At 34.6% G+C, this 14,947-nt stretch overlaps 1 protein-coding gene across 1 annotated transcript; it reads left to right on the plus strand.

Moving 5' to 3' along the window:
• The first annotated feature begins 1,600 nt into the window (after positions 1-1,600).
• Positions 1,601-13,135, plus strand: LOC129276206 (arf-GAP with coiled-coil, ANK repeat and PH domain-containing protein 2-like). The gene is made up of 8 exons (XM_054912621.2): positions 1,601-1,661; positions 3,102-3,160; positions 5,130-5,190; positions 6,248-6,301; positions 8,809-8,867; positions 11,224-11,407; positions 11,897-11,941; positions 13,014-13,135. The coding sequence occupies exons 2-8, from the start codon at positions 3,123-3,125 to the stop codon at positions 13,113-13,115; spliced, it is 543 nt and encodes a 180-aa protein (XP_054768596.1). The 5' UTR covers positions 1,601-1,661; positions 3,102-3,122; the 3' UTR covers positions 13,116-13,135.
• The last annotated feature ends 1,812 nt before the right edge of the window (positions 13,136-14,947 follow it).

Here is a 14,947-nt window from a genome sequence, read left to right on the forward strand (position 1 = left end):
CAGTCTTTCAAAACAACCCTTATTTTTGAAAATCTGTGTTTTTGATACCCTTAACGAGTGCACATGCAGCCCGCGTCCATAACTGAAAAAAAACACCCCTTTAAATGCGTTTTTTGGGGGGTCACGCATGTGTACAGCAATATATTTGACTCCCCCCCCCCCCGGGAAAGTGATACTCATCAATACACCATGTTCATGTACATGTACGATTGAGACCAAATGCAGGATGACTGCATTGCACTTGTAAGCAGCAGTAGTTTGTTTTGAAAAGGAAGTGAGGTCCATTTTGAGGAAACCGATCATTGCTTCTCTAATTAATTCAACATGTATACACTTGTTAATAGCAACTGCCTGAATATTTAACAAAGAAAATGTAGGCCTAAAAATATCCTGTGAAACTCAGAGTGATCTATAAAATTAGGTTTACTTTTAATTCTGAAAATAATATACATTTATGATAATGATATTTCATAGGATAGCCACTTCAGTTGTAAAACTGCTCTACCAGTGGGTCCTTTAATTAATTATTCTCTATTTTAAAAAGAGCAGTTCTACAAATGGTGTTCTGTATTTTGTAGGCTCTGTCTCTCAAAGTTAAAATTAAAGTCATACCCAAAATGATTTATCTACCCTGTCCATGAGTTGGTAAGAAAGCAGAAAAATAGAGAAAACATTGATAAAGGTTTGCACCAAAAAAAAACCTTCAATGAATATCAATGGAGTATTAAATGAATTTCAAAACTTGATTTTTTCAACGTCACAGACGAGCAGCTCAGAATACATGTTTGTTGGGTGATATAAATTCCCTCAAATGCCATTTTCTCAAAAATTTGAAAGTTATTTCATTTTTCCATGTGATATTTCATCAGACATCATTTCATACCCCTACTAAATTTGTAAGTAAAAATAATTTTATTTAAAACATCATGTTCCATTAAAAAAGTGGAATTTATATTACATGAACATATATGACATCACATATTTAAAAAAATATATTAATCTCTTATTCACTGCGTATTATTACCCTTGCTTTAATTAACACGGCCACACTGATAGGACACTCAAGCAGTTAAGGAATTCCTTCTGACGGGGTACCCTTTCACTACAACTGGGTGGAGAGTGGCAAATGTAGATAAATGCCTTGCCAAAGGATGCTAGTGCTGCAGTGGGATTTGAACCCTGGACCTTGTCATTCAAAGTCAAGAGATACATGTATATCCAGACTTGCGTATACAATAAGTGGTGGGTTATCGTGGGTGATTTTAAACTGGCTCCCAAAAACATTGCTTCATTGGACCAAGAGCAACAATGAAAAATAAATGAAAAATAGAAAGTGTTTTTAATTACATTTAGATCCAATAAATTTCACCATAATATATTATACAAGTCTACATGTATTTGAAATCAATTGTGCTTTAAATGAACGACAACTTATCCCAACTATTCCAGGTTTGAAGTACATGTATAAAGTGATCTTTAAAAAAACCCGGGAATTTATGAAGTAAACAAAAATTTGTTCCCAATTAGTTTTAAGCTTCATATTGCTTGAGCTGAAGGTTTTGATTTCCTGATATTCAAAGTGTGATTTTTTTTTAAATTTCAGGTCAGCTCTTGAAGATGCAGAGGCAGATATCTCGGATCTGGAGCATAAGCTTGAAAAGGTAAACAAGAATTTTGTTTCTTTCCACTCCTAATCTCGAGGTTCACAAAACCCCGTCTCCACCATCGCAAGAAGAGCGATTCCTGCTCAAGCGAGGCATCAATTCATTATGGTCTGACGCTGTGAATGAAATAATCCTGAGTGCACTTGGATAATTCGTAAAGTAGAGCACTTTTTTGCAAATAATCCCAAGTTGACTTGGGATTGTAATCTCAAGATTGATCCTGCAAACTAGCGCGATAATTGCTTCTCATTTCAAGATTGTTCAGATCGGGATAATTTGCCAGATCAAAAATAGCCCGCTAATTTGAAAACTCGGGCTGGTGCAGACGGCCCTATACAGTCTTCTCTTCTGCTCCCAATTTAGAACCCCATTCACTGACTCAAGCCAGCCTTCTCTCACCTCTCTATAAAACTCAAGCCATGCAGCCTCCTACACAGTCCTCTCATCTCGCTTTCTACTCAAACTTTTCTTCTCTTTTTGATTTACAGCAGGGAATAATTTTCCCGGTATCGCATCGCAATTTGCTCCACACTTTTGAAAGACTGCTATGCATAAAGCCTTTTGTATAGCATATTTTTACATAGGACTGTACATTACTTTATAGTTGAGAGCTTTTCTCTTTTGACCAAAAATGCTATTCAAATTTGTAAAGCAAAATTATTCCCTCTACAATATGTTTTGAGGACTACACTCATTTCCAAAAGAGACACTACTTTCTAACCTCCATTTTCTTGCCTATCCATTTCACTTTTACCTCTATCCACTTTCTCTGAGTCCTTTCCAGGATTTTATGCATGGTGTTCTATAAAGGATTTCTGTGATTGTTCATACCATCATGCAAATCTTCATACATCATCCCAAATATTTATTTTTCCAGGATTTCATCACAAGTGGGACGTACACTCTCCTGATACAAACCTATAGTTATAGTATGTTTTCATGTGGTATATGATTTTATTTTCCTGCCCAATGAGATGAAAAGGAATAAAACACTCTTTACCTACATGTATGACCGCCCTTGGTTTTGAAAGAAAAGATCAAATTGATTAAATATACATCTCAGACACTCTCGGTTCATTTGTTTTAGGATAGATATGTTTTCCATTTATGCATGTACTGTAAATCTGCAACTTGACTGTAATATTACCTTTGATTACCTTGAAGGCCACACCTTTCCATCATAGTGAAGAATATATGTATAGTAGATAGTATGGTATGGCAGGGCTATTGCGGTCCCTTGGGCCCATTTAAAAGATATGAATATATATATATATATATATATATATATATATAAACAATGTTTTTTTTTTTTTTACAATACTGCCAATGGAGGCATTACACATACACATAATTTCATTTTTTGATGGATCAATAATTGAATGAATGTGAATCTGAATGTTACTCATTTCATGATTTATTTTCTCTTTCTTTTCAAAGCTGGTGAAGCTGTGCAATATCATGGTAGATGCAGGAAAGGCTTACAACAATGCTTTCGGGTAAGTCGACCAGTTGATTGATTCTGTCAGCAAATTGAAATTAATGGATATGAGCTAACGAAACCTTGAAATCGATGTTCAATATCTGATGTGTACGGCAGTATTGTGTATGCATACTGCATAATATATGGTACAGGCCTACAGGGGAGTGTCAGATTAGAATAGGCTTCTAATTGAATAATGTGTCCCTTTGTTTAAACAGTAATCTGGAATGCCGATATCATATGCTGATCTCAAAACACACAAAGTGCATGCCTGGTATCCCTTTACTTTTCTTTCTAGGCCAATGTACATTACATTTTACTGTAATATGCATGTACATGCATCAATTAATCCTGAACAAGTTGAGTGTGTATTAAAGTACTTGTACCTTTGAACCGTGTTTTGGAAGAGTGTTTCAAAACAATAGTCTGCATTTGTCAATATACTGCTTGAGCCTGGGGATAGTCTTCAATCAAACTATTGGGGGGAGGGGGGGGGGTTCACATTTATAGATCAGTTGAAAGTATTGGAACCACTTCTACACTGAAAGGTAAAAGAAAGTAGTTGCAGCAAACAATGATTTTATATCATGAGAAAGTCTTTAAAATTGAGGTTAAATGCCTCAATATTATCAAAGATCTAGTTCTGGTACATTGAAATAAACTTATCTTTGTGAAATCAGCGCTTTAATTGAGCATATACCTGTAATCAATGTGGATTTGGCGCTTTCGAAATTCTCTATTTTATTATTATTATCATTAAATCTTTATTAGCTGAAAACCGATAATTCTGATGATTACTAGCACAAAAAGGCAATGTGGGACAGACAGTTCTTAATATTGTTTTATAGAAAAATGCCCAACATTTAATGGAATTCCATGCTTATTTTAGTCATTTCTCAGCAATTACAGTACATTTTTTTTCCAGAGCCATTTGGCACATATTTTTTAATTTTTTTTATACAAACACATGTGGGTGGTCATTTCATTGGATTCTGTTTGAACTCATTTTGAGATCATTTAAAAACCACAACTGGTATTTATCTTTAAATGAGGAAGTAAACATTTCATTTTTACATACTGTACATTGTTTCATTACTATTGATTCTCCTTGAGTACATGTGTACATGAATGTAAGTGCTTTCTGTATTTCCTGTTCACTTGTAGTACATTTGCTCAATGTTTCATTGTACCGATGTACATGTATACCCTACAATGAGCATGGACATTTTTACAGAGTCCAGACAGTGTACATGTGCTAAAAATGTCAATTTTCAAAATTTTTTCCAGATATCATGCTGAAAAATACATTCCCCTTATAATACACTTGGATGAAAGAGGGGGAGAGAGTAGAAAAAGAGGGTGTATACCAGTTGTGGTAACGATCTCTAAATGAGTTCAAACAGAATCCATTACTAAAATTACCAACCAAGAGTTTGTATGTATATTAAATTAAAAATATGTGCTGAATAGTTCTGGAAGAAAATGCGTAATTGCTGAGAAATTAGCAAAATAAGCACGTAATTCCATCAAATGCTGGGTATTTTTCGAAACAATACATGATACACTGTCCCACATATGCTTTTCTGTGTTAGTGATCATCAGAATTATCAATTTTGAGCTAAGATTTCATGATTTTACTAATAAGTTTCCATAATAATGTAACAGATGTAGATGTATTCAATATTTTGACAATTAACCTTGATATAAAAAATACTTTCTCATGAAATACATGTAAGTGTTTGTTGCAACTACATGTACTGTCTCTTAAAGCTATGCAAAATAAATAAATCATTAGAATGTGTGATGCATTATATGAAATACACAAGGGAATTCAATACATCACACATAAATTGAGCAAAATATAACCATTACAAAATTATTTTTGGGGGGATTTGACTCAAAACTGACAACACAGCATGTGTGATACTGATGTTATACAGATACATGTAGATGTACAGCTCATACCAATTTGTCATTTTCTTCAGGTCTTTTATAACAGGTACTAATGAGATTATGAAGTACTTCAGAGGAGACGATACTGTACAGGTGAGAACAGGAGACCGCTTCACAAAACAATTTTTGTCATTGATCATCCCCTGCCATCTGTGATAAATTACTGAAATACTTGCATCTGATTGGCTTAGAGCAACAAAAGTTTCAGTAAAACTCACTATTTGTTGCATGAAATCCTTCCCAAGTGATTATTTAAGCATGGAGCTGTGTTGGTAGCTCCATGTTTTAAGAAACAATTTGTATCACATACATTATTATTTTGAGGTGGGGGGGGGGGGGGGGGGTCCAAAGATCCGAAAAGGGATTTTTTTTTTTTTTTTTTTTTTTTGTCAAAGCATTTTGGACATGTAGATTTACACTTGTTATGTCTATAGAATTCATTCACTTTAAATAATGAAAATATTAATTTCATTAAAAAAATGAAAGGGACTCAAGAGGTGTTGCAAGTTTTTACCTCATACATTGAAGGGGTAAGGGGGGGGGGACTCTTGTAAGTTCCTGTGAAAGTTTTAAAATTCCTTAACCTTGGGTTCAATAAAGAATAAGTATTGCAAAATAGTATACAGTACAAAAAGAAAAAAATATATGGTCGTCTTTAATCTTGACTCATGGATTATATCAATATAGACTTTGATCTGCAGGAGTGATACCATACACTATTTATCATGTAGTACACATGACTGAAATCTGACCAGATCATGAACTTCTGTGTATTTGCCTTGGGAGTCAATGCTGGCTTTTTAAACACTAAGTGATCGATGATGATTGAACGTTTTGCTGTGATATAATATTTTCAGAATAGTTGATTGAATACATTGATTTGGGAGTGGTTTATGGTACACCATTGGTGTTAGCTAATTCTATTTATCGTTTTTGAGAAGAAATACATTTTTTTCATTTCCGTTTTGATATGTTTTCCTGATGGTAATTTTGTTGCCAGCAGTTATCAATACATGTACGTAGTTTTATTTGTACAACACTGGATGATACACCTGTAGAAATTAATTATTGATATTCTTCAAAACTGAAATTTAATAATCATGACTGTAGTCAACTTTGCTCATAAATTATTGTATTTCATCTCCTCCAGGACTACCTCCTGAAATTCATGGGTGCCATGAATGAGACCAGAAATTACCAAGCAGTAAGTTTTCACATTGGCTATTCTGGGATTTTTGTTTTTGTTTATTTGTTTGGGAGTGACCAGTACAACAGAGTGTCCAATATCTTTTGGAATAGTGATATGTTTACAATTGTGCATGATTTATGTAGTTATCCATTCTTTATCTCAACCTTAAAGGAGAATGAAACCCTTGAAACCAACTGAATCCATATCAAAGAGAAAAATCAAAGAAACATATTGTTGAAAGTTTGAGGAAGATTGAATGAATAATAAGAAAGTTATGAGCATTTGAATATTGAGATCACTAATGCCATGTAGATCCTCTCATTGGCAATGCGACCAAGATCTGTGATGTCACACACGTACAACTCCCTCATTACTTTAGTACTTATTTCACTTATATTCTCACTTTTATAGAGTCTATCACAAGGTGAGGTGTTCTTTTTATGAGAGGACAAGTACAGAGGTTTCACAACATTATATCATTGATGAATTGTTTGTCATATGATTAGAATGAGCAAAAAGAGATGTTTTGGGGTATATTTTCAGTGTCCAAAAGGGGAGAGTTGTTCATCTGTGACATCATAGATCTTGGTCGCATTGACAATGGGAGGATCTCCATAGCATTAGTGATCTCGACATTCAAATGCTCATAACTCTTCTATTGCTAGTCCTATTTTACTCAAACTTTTGTTGATCTTATTCTTTGATTTTTCTGCTTTCACAAAAGCTAACTTGCTCCAAGAGTTTCATTCTCCTTTAAAATAAAGCTCCAGGGGCCCGTAACACAAAGATTAGTGATCAATCGTACACTTGATTGTACATGTAGTAAATGCAATCATTCATAAAAAAATGTTCTACGATCATGGCTAAGCTTTGTGTTATGGTCCCCAGATCTTAATAGTAGTGTCCTTTGATCAAGTGAAATTCATTGTACTAAGGTTTATTTATGTACACTCATATAATGTCTTAAACAACCTCCAAGTTTGAACGTTAAGAACGTGTACAAAAATGAAAAAAAGGGCAATTTTAAAATGAAGGAAATAGGCAAAATGATGAGCTTTCATTTGTTTGCTTCTTTTAGGATCATGGTATATTACATGTACTTGTAGGCTATTAAATGCAAAAGCAGGTGGGTATTTCATAAAGCTGTTTGTAAGTATGAATGACTGGTGATCTCTTATGGTAAATGATGCACACTTACAGAGAGTTACGATCGATCCGATCAATCACAACTATGAACGGCCAGCAACGTCAACATATGAAATGGATATTTGTTTAAAAAAATTTCTAGATACGAATGTATATCCATATAGTCTTTGATTTCTTGACAATATGGTATGTTCTCTTTTGTTTTAATACAAAGGACATTTTACAAATTTCCTGTAGAAGAAATTATGACACTGATGGATTTCCATAGAGTTACGATTGATTGGATCGATCGTAACTCTTTGTAAGACGGGGCCCAGATTTTCATTGGTGTTGATGTACTCCTTAAGAAAGTTCACCAGTAATAATAATAATATTCACGGATTAATAAGGATCACCAATCATTCATATAGTCGATCGTAACTTCAAAAGCTTTATAAAAACACCTACCTGATTTAGATTTATATAGAACCAGAAAGAGAAACTACATGTACATGTATTGTTTGTTAATGTAATGCTCAATCACTCTTGGTTCTTTAGTATATAGGTACCCTTAAAGGAAACCAAATCCAAGAAGAGAAGCAATCTTATTGGTAAGAGTAAAATGAGAGGAACAATTTTAAAAAGGTTCATCAAAATCGGTTATGAAATAAGCAAGTTATGGACGTTTAAAAAGTCTTCTTGTACTTTCTATGGGGATCCTCAAATTGGCAAACATGCCTCAAAATGGCGGATTTTGTGGACAACTCTCCATTTGTTTTGTACACAAATTTTCAGATTTTCCTCATTATCTTTCAAACTGCATCTTGCCTCCTGAGCTCAACATATGTCATGGGAAAATATAATTCACACAACATATGTCAAGGTCAGGAGAAGATAATGTGAAATATGTAAAATAAAGGGGAAAATATGGAAATTTGTGTACAAAACAAATTGAGAGTTGTCCACAAATTCAGCCATTTTGAAGCACGTTTGCCAATTTGAGGATCCCCATAGAAAGTACATCAAGACTTTTTAAACATCCATAACTTGCTTCTTTCATAACCGATTTTGATGAAACTTTTTAAAAATTGCTCCTCTCATTTTACTCTTTCCAATATTTTTATTGCTTCTCTTCTTGGGTTTTGGTTTCCTTTAATGTAGGTGAAGGACCACCGGTGTCATTGCACTGAAAGTTTCAATTAAGAACAATCCTTCATATAATATTAATATCATTAATTAGTCCAGTCTCGATGTAATGAACGTAGATGTTGAGATAAATTACACTTGATGAAAGTAAATTTGTCTTGCTACATCAGTGTGTATCATGTTAAATAGACCTGTAAATGAGCCCCATCAATGTTGCAATGAAATTGGTTTTATATTTTTATATTTTATAGATACTTGAGGATCAGGCAATAAGAGCCGTCTCTAAAAGTCTGAGTACTTTCATTAAAGGGTGAGATCACTTTCTTTATTTATGTTTTATTTTCTTCAAATTTAAGTAATTTTTATGTCACCATCAAGTTTGGTCTTGAAAATTATTTCACATCAAGGAAATAATCATGAGAGCTTTGATATGGTAAAAAATTGTATTCATTTCTTTTTCACTTTTAAAAATTCTTTATTTAAAGGGGAATCCAACCCAAATAAAAACTTGTTTTTAGAGGAAAAAGAAAAACCAGACAAGTTGATAGGTGAGAGTTTGAACAAGCAATAAGAAAGTTATGAATTTTTATAGGTTGTAAATATTGGTAATCACTATACCCATAGAGACTTCAAATTGGCGGCATACATGTAGGTGATGTCAGTGATGCAAGGCAAGGATTACTCTTCCATGTACTCCAATAAATGAAGTAGCTAAATGTCATTTTTTTTAAAAGTTAAACTTCAAATTATATTTTTCTTTCATAAGGACATAAAACAATATACTATCTCGGTTATATTTAGATTAGTGTCCCGGGGGAATGGGTACTTAAGAGAAAACCATGATTCCTTGATAATTAAGTAGCCTACATGGCCTTTGGGAAAGCTGTCCGTGCCGCTTGTCATAATTTACTTTAATACCCAGTTGCCAATTTGAATTCCACATACATGTACTCTTAGGGATCTCAGTTTTGTATTGCTTGTCCGATTTCTTTTAAATTTTCACCATTCTGTTCTATTTATTTTTCTCCTTTCCAACACAACATTTTATGACCGAGGGTAGATTCTCCTTTAAAACTATGCACCATGTAATTGCATAGTACCATGATTTTGTTAGAAAGTCTTAAATATCCCTTTTTTCACTGTATCTGAAATGAATCTAGATCTGGCTCATGTACATAAAACTAGCTTTTTGAAATCATGAAAACTGAGCTGAAAAATGAGCACATGAGATGTTTTCACACCGCCTCATAGTTCGTCAGTTCCAGGTATTTTCTGATCGTTAAATTTGCCCTGATCTATCCCGATCGGAAAATACCAGGTAATTAGGCAGTGTGAAAGCAAGTGACGGGAACTTTCTTAGCCCAGCGTTTAGTTGGGTGCTGGTGCCATGGGTGGCTGCTGAGTATGCCGATATTTAATCTGCCTGCTTATCAGATGATGCTTCCAAAGTCTCTACAAGGGGAAGACTGGACAGTAGATAGACTGTGTAATGAAAGAGCACCCTACATTGTTGAGTATGAAGTAGACAGTTTGGTTGTGTACAAAACGTAATAGAAATGGTGGAGGGGTGAAGGAATATATTTTCAATTTTTTTTTCTTCAAATTTTTTTTCTCCAAAATTAGAGATGAAAACAGAGGTTTCAGTGAAAGAAAAGTGGAATTATCCACATGCCCCGCCCCTGTGCCCTCTCCTAAAAACCCCTCTCTCATTTTCCCCATATGTTTTATACACAGCCGCATGCCGATGTGAGAAGGTGTCCTACTCAATGTTGTTGGGTGCCCTTTCGTATGAGCAAAATTGAGCGTTTAAAAAAAAGTGTCCGGTCTTCCCCTTGCAGTGTCTTTGATACTTCGCATGCTTGTAACTTTTGGAACTTAAAGGGACTTCTTTGGGTGGGTGTGAATGTGAAAAAAGATCAATATCATCGGGTATTTTAAGGCCTGCACAAGTTCTAGTAATTGTTGCTGGCTCAGTCGGTAACCTGTCTGCCCGTGGAACCAAAGATTATCGGTTCGAGTCCACCCCGGGCGGATGACTGAAGCCAGTGCGTTGTGTGTAAACGTCTCTCCCATATTTCATAGATGCAGGCTATGCTACTGTACAATGTAAAACACACCGTCCTTCGGATAGGACGTTAAATGGAGGCCCTTTGTAGAGGAGAGTCACCACTCTTGCACGTTAAGAACCCACTGCACTATTTGTAAAAGAGTAGGGGGAAATCCCGGTGTAGTGGTCCACCTGCACTCCCTCAATCAGTTATCGGGAGGAGACACCTGCAGGTCATAGTGATTCAGTTCGCTTTTTGCCTCCCAGGCACAGGTGACGCCAAATCAAATGATAAAAATAATTTAACTGGTACTCTGGTAATCAAGGCGGTCTAAGGAAGATTATCAACAGTGTATTTTCATTGCTTGGAGAAAGACCCGACACTTGGCTTGAATGCCATGCTTCTTTTGTCAATTTCTAAGAATCATTTCACATTCATGGGTGGTCATTGTATTTGACTCTGTTTAAACTCATGAAATTAAACAAACGCATAATTGTAAACATTTTCGTGTGCCATATATTGATGAATGGAGTGATGAATGATATATTGTTATTCATCTGTCAAGCAATGTATAAAAGTTGAATGCTATAATTAATGTAATTCCCTCTTCTACTCTAGAGACTTGAAGAAGGTTAAGGAAGCAAAGCGATTGTTTTACAAAATCAGTGACGACTACGACAATGCCTTACACAAGAACGCCCAGACTGTCAGGACTAAACCGCTGGAAGCGGAAGAAACTCTCAACGTCCTCACTGCAACTCGTTCAGCCTTTGGTCACACTGCACTGGATTATGTGTTTCAGGTATTTTATGATACAATTATCAACAATCCTTAAAGATGGTGTGTCGTCGTGAAACCTTGAGACAATACTGCTGGCGGATCCTGATGGATTGGACGAAAGGCCACAGGGTTCCCATCCTATCAGAGAAATAAAGGAAATCAGGAAAAATAATATTTTCCAGTCGGGGAAAAGTCGTAATTTTGATGGGCCCCAAAATCGATAGTAGTCTGTTATTTTGTTGCATTAAAAAAAACTTTGAGAGAACTTTTCCTAGCAACTTAAATGTATTGGTGGTTTGGGGGCAGCTGGTAGCATACGGTGCCCAGGGTGATTGATTCTGTGGAAGAACTGTATATGCTTGAAGGAAAAAGCTTGAACTAAAGCCTTGTTAATGACTGTAGCACCCTCAGTATGTCAAGATACACAATAATTAATTATTGTTACTAATGATTATTATTTGAACTTTTTATGACAAATTTCACAAAGATTATTTTTTCTTTATATTTACAGATCAACATTGTCCAGTCCAAAGAGAGACATGAAGTTCTCAACACGGTATGTTTCCTTTTCCTGTAATTAAAAATGCTATTTAAAGGACAAGTCCACCCCAATATAAAGTTGATTAGAATAAAAAGAGAAAAATCCCACAAACATAACACTGAAAATTTCATCAAAATGGGATGTAAAATAAGACAGTTATGACATTTTAAAGTTTCGCTTAATTTCACAAAATAGTTATATGCACATCCTGGCTGGTATGCAAATGAGGAGACTATGACGTCATCCACTCACTATTTCTTTTGTATTTTATTATATTAAATATGAAATATTCAAATTTTCTCCTCATTGTCAAGTGATACAACGATTAATTCCTCCCTGAACATGTGGAATTAGCATTGTTTAATACTATATGGTTCAGTCAAGTTGTTCCTTATTGTTAAATCTATAAAAAATGAAATATTGTATAATTCAAACGATAAAAAACAAAAGAAATAGTGAGTGATGGACATCATCAACTGACTTACCTTGTTGTGCATATCACTGTTTTGTGAAAAATAAGCGAAACTTTAAAATGTCATAACTTTCTTATTTTATATCCGATTTTGATGAAATTTTCAGCATTATGCTAGTTTGATTTTTCTCTATTTATTCAAGTCAGCATTTTCCTGGGGTGGACTTGACCATTAATATCTACATTGTAAAGATCAAAAGAGTGAAGGTACATGTATCTAGAACAATCGTCGTAGATTTCATGAAAAAAGAAACAAAAGATTTTAATTTTGATGGAGAAACAGATTTGTGCTCAATATGATCTAAGTATGCTTTTCTTACTTCCATAATTCTAAAGTATTTCATAATTTGCAGAAAAAATACAACCCTTGTAATAGAATTGTTTCTTGTTAATACTGTCTGTACTTTGTGAGATGTTTTAATTTTGATTCAGAAAACTTTCAACGGTTGGGGTTGATCAAGTGAAATTAATGTTTAAACTTCTACCAGCCTTATTTTGGCTGTCAGTCTATTGTACATTGTAAGTCAGAGTTTCATATTTAGACCGATAGGTTTAAGTTGTAAATGTGAACTGACCTATTCATGCCTTACGTTTCCTGATTCCTTCCATGTACAGTTGCTGTCCTTCATGCATGCCCAGTTCACATTCTTTCATCAAGGTTATGATCTCCTGAAGGATCTCAACCCAACCTTCAAGGAACTAGGCAATAAGGTATAACCACTTATTTTATTCATGAAACTGTAAATAGAATGTTTTTTTTTGTGATCGCACAGTGGAAAACCTGGAAATGATTGTTAGAAATGGGAAAATTTAAAACAGAAAATAATGGGCAAGCACTTCTGAGTGCAATGTAAATCAAACCTGTCACAAATCAACAGAAGTTTAAAAAGTAATTACACTGAGAATGAGCCTTGAAGCAAACAAAATGTTTGATCTGTGTACTAAATTTTATCCAGCTGTCTCTAATAGCGATGGTATCTTTAACTAACCAAGTTATGATCTGGAAGTTACAGCAAGAAAACTATCTATTAATTTGGAGAATTCATGATGAGTCCCTGATCTCTGGTTTACCAGAATGCAAATCATATTTTCTTTCTGATTACATGTACAAAACATATGATAAAAACAATTAATAGTGAAAATCTGTAATAGACAAACATACAGTTCCATTTATGCATGGACATGCAATGCTGATAAGGCTGGGCAAATACAAGCTACATACATGTACTGCAGAAAGGTTTAATCAGCAGACAAGTGATGATTTTGTGTTTTATTTGCTTTGTATTTCATGATTTTCACTGTATTTTTGTTGCCTTAAAATTTGCATTTTTCTTGAAATTCATTGAATTCCGTGCTATTCCAGAATTTTTTCCATATTGCGGAAAACTCGAGGGCCCGTATTCTGATAGCAGGTTTAACTTAAACTCAGGTTTAAAGTTGTGGTTTAAGTATGGATAGCCAATTGTTACATAAATCACTAACAGTAGAGATATCATACTTCAGCTCATTTGGCTCTCAAAACATTCATAATTGTCTAGGAAGTATAGATAAATGATTGTCTTCACCATCGATGAATCAGGAAAGAGCACAATAAACATAAGAAATGTATACAACTTAATAAAAATGTTGATACTTTTGGCTTCCCATACTTAAACCACAACTTTAAACCTGCTATCAGAATACGGGCCATGATGTTAATAGATAGAATTTTCCCTACTCTTCTTTCAATCATTTGCAAATAAAACAAACTACATTGTAATTCATTTGTTCAACTTGCTGTGATCCATGCTCTTAATATTGGGGCAATAAGAAATCACATTGACTGTACTTGTACATAGGACTAGGAACAAACCACAATCGATAATGAATCCCTGCCACAAGTGCTTAGTGGTTTGGTTTCATGTTTTAATGTTCCTGCGTGCCTGTCATTAAGCAACTGTACAACCTGTTACGTACCTGGTTGTAAAGCGGTTTACATTTTTTATTGTACTGCTTAGTAACCATTTCCTCTTGAAATATGGTAAAAATAGATTTCAACCTATTATTTTTACCATAGAATATTTTTGTGATATTTCACTGTATGTGTGTACTGCATGTGGACAAGCATGGCATCTTCATTGTTACAGGGGTGTGTAAGGGCACATGAGAGTAATTCAACCGCGCACAAAGCATGCCGGACAGGCGTAAGTAAAGATCACACGACTTTATTGATTAAAATAATTCATTAAGAATAGACAAAATGTTTGTATATCAAAATATAAATGATAGAAACAATGTCATGTTCATACTCTTTCATAATTAAGGCCTTTGGGGAGGCTAGACTGCATTTTTGTATTTCATTTTAATTATTATTACCCACAATGCAGTTCGGGTTTTTCTGGCAATGAACTGGCCGAAATTATGGTTGGGTCAATCCATATCAAATCAACAATGCTTGTCACCCGACCCCCTCCGATTTTCTTTAAACTCGCACCAAATGTGCCCCCAAATGTCTGACGGAAAATTCTGGAATATTTTGCCCCAAAGTCAAACGGTTGCTAAGTTAAGGC

This window comes from Lytechinus pictus, chromosome 14 (genome assembly GCF_037042905.1).
Source record: "Lytechinus pictus isolate F3 Inbred chromosome 14, Lp3.0, whole genome shotgun sequence".
Taxonomy (NCBI): domain Eukaryota; kingdom Metazoa; phylum Echinodermata; class Echinoidea; order Temnopleuroida; family Toxopneustidae; genus Lytechinus; species Lytechinus pictus.

Coding starts and splice junctions, on each gene's coding strand:
- LOC129276206 (XM_054912621.2), top strand. CDS start 3,123: ATGGTAGATGCAGGAAAGGCTTACAACAATGCTTTCGG. Junction 3,161..5,129: donor GCTTACAACAATGCTTTCGG/GTAAGTCGACCA, acceptor CATTTTCTTCAG/GTCTTTTATAACAGGTACTA. Junction 11,408..11,896: donor CACTGGATTATGTGTTTCAG/GTATTTTATGAT, acceptor TTATATTTACAG/ATCAACATTGTCCAGTCCAA.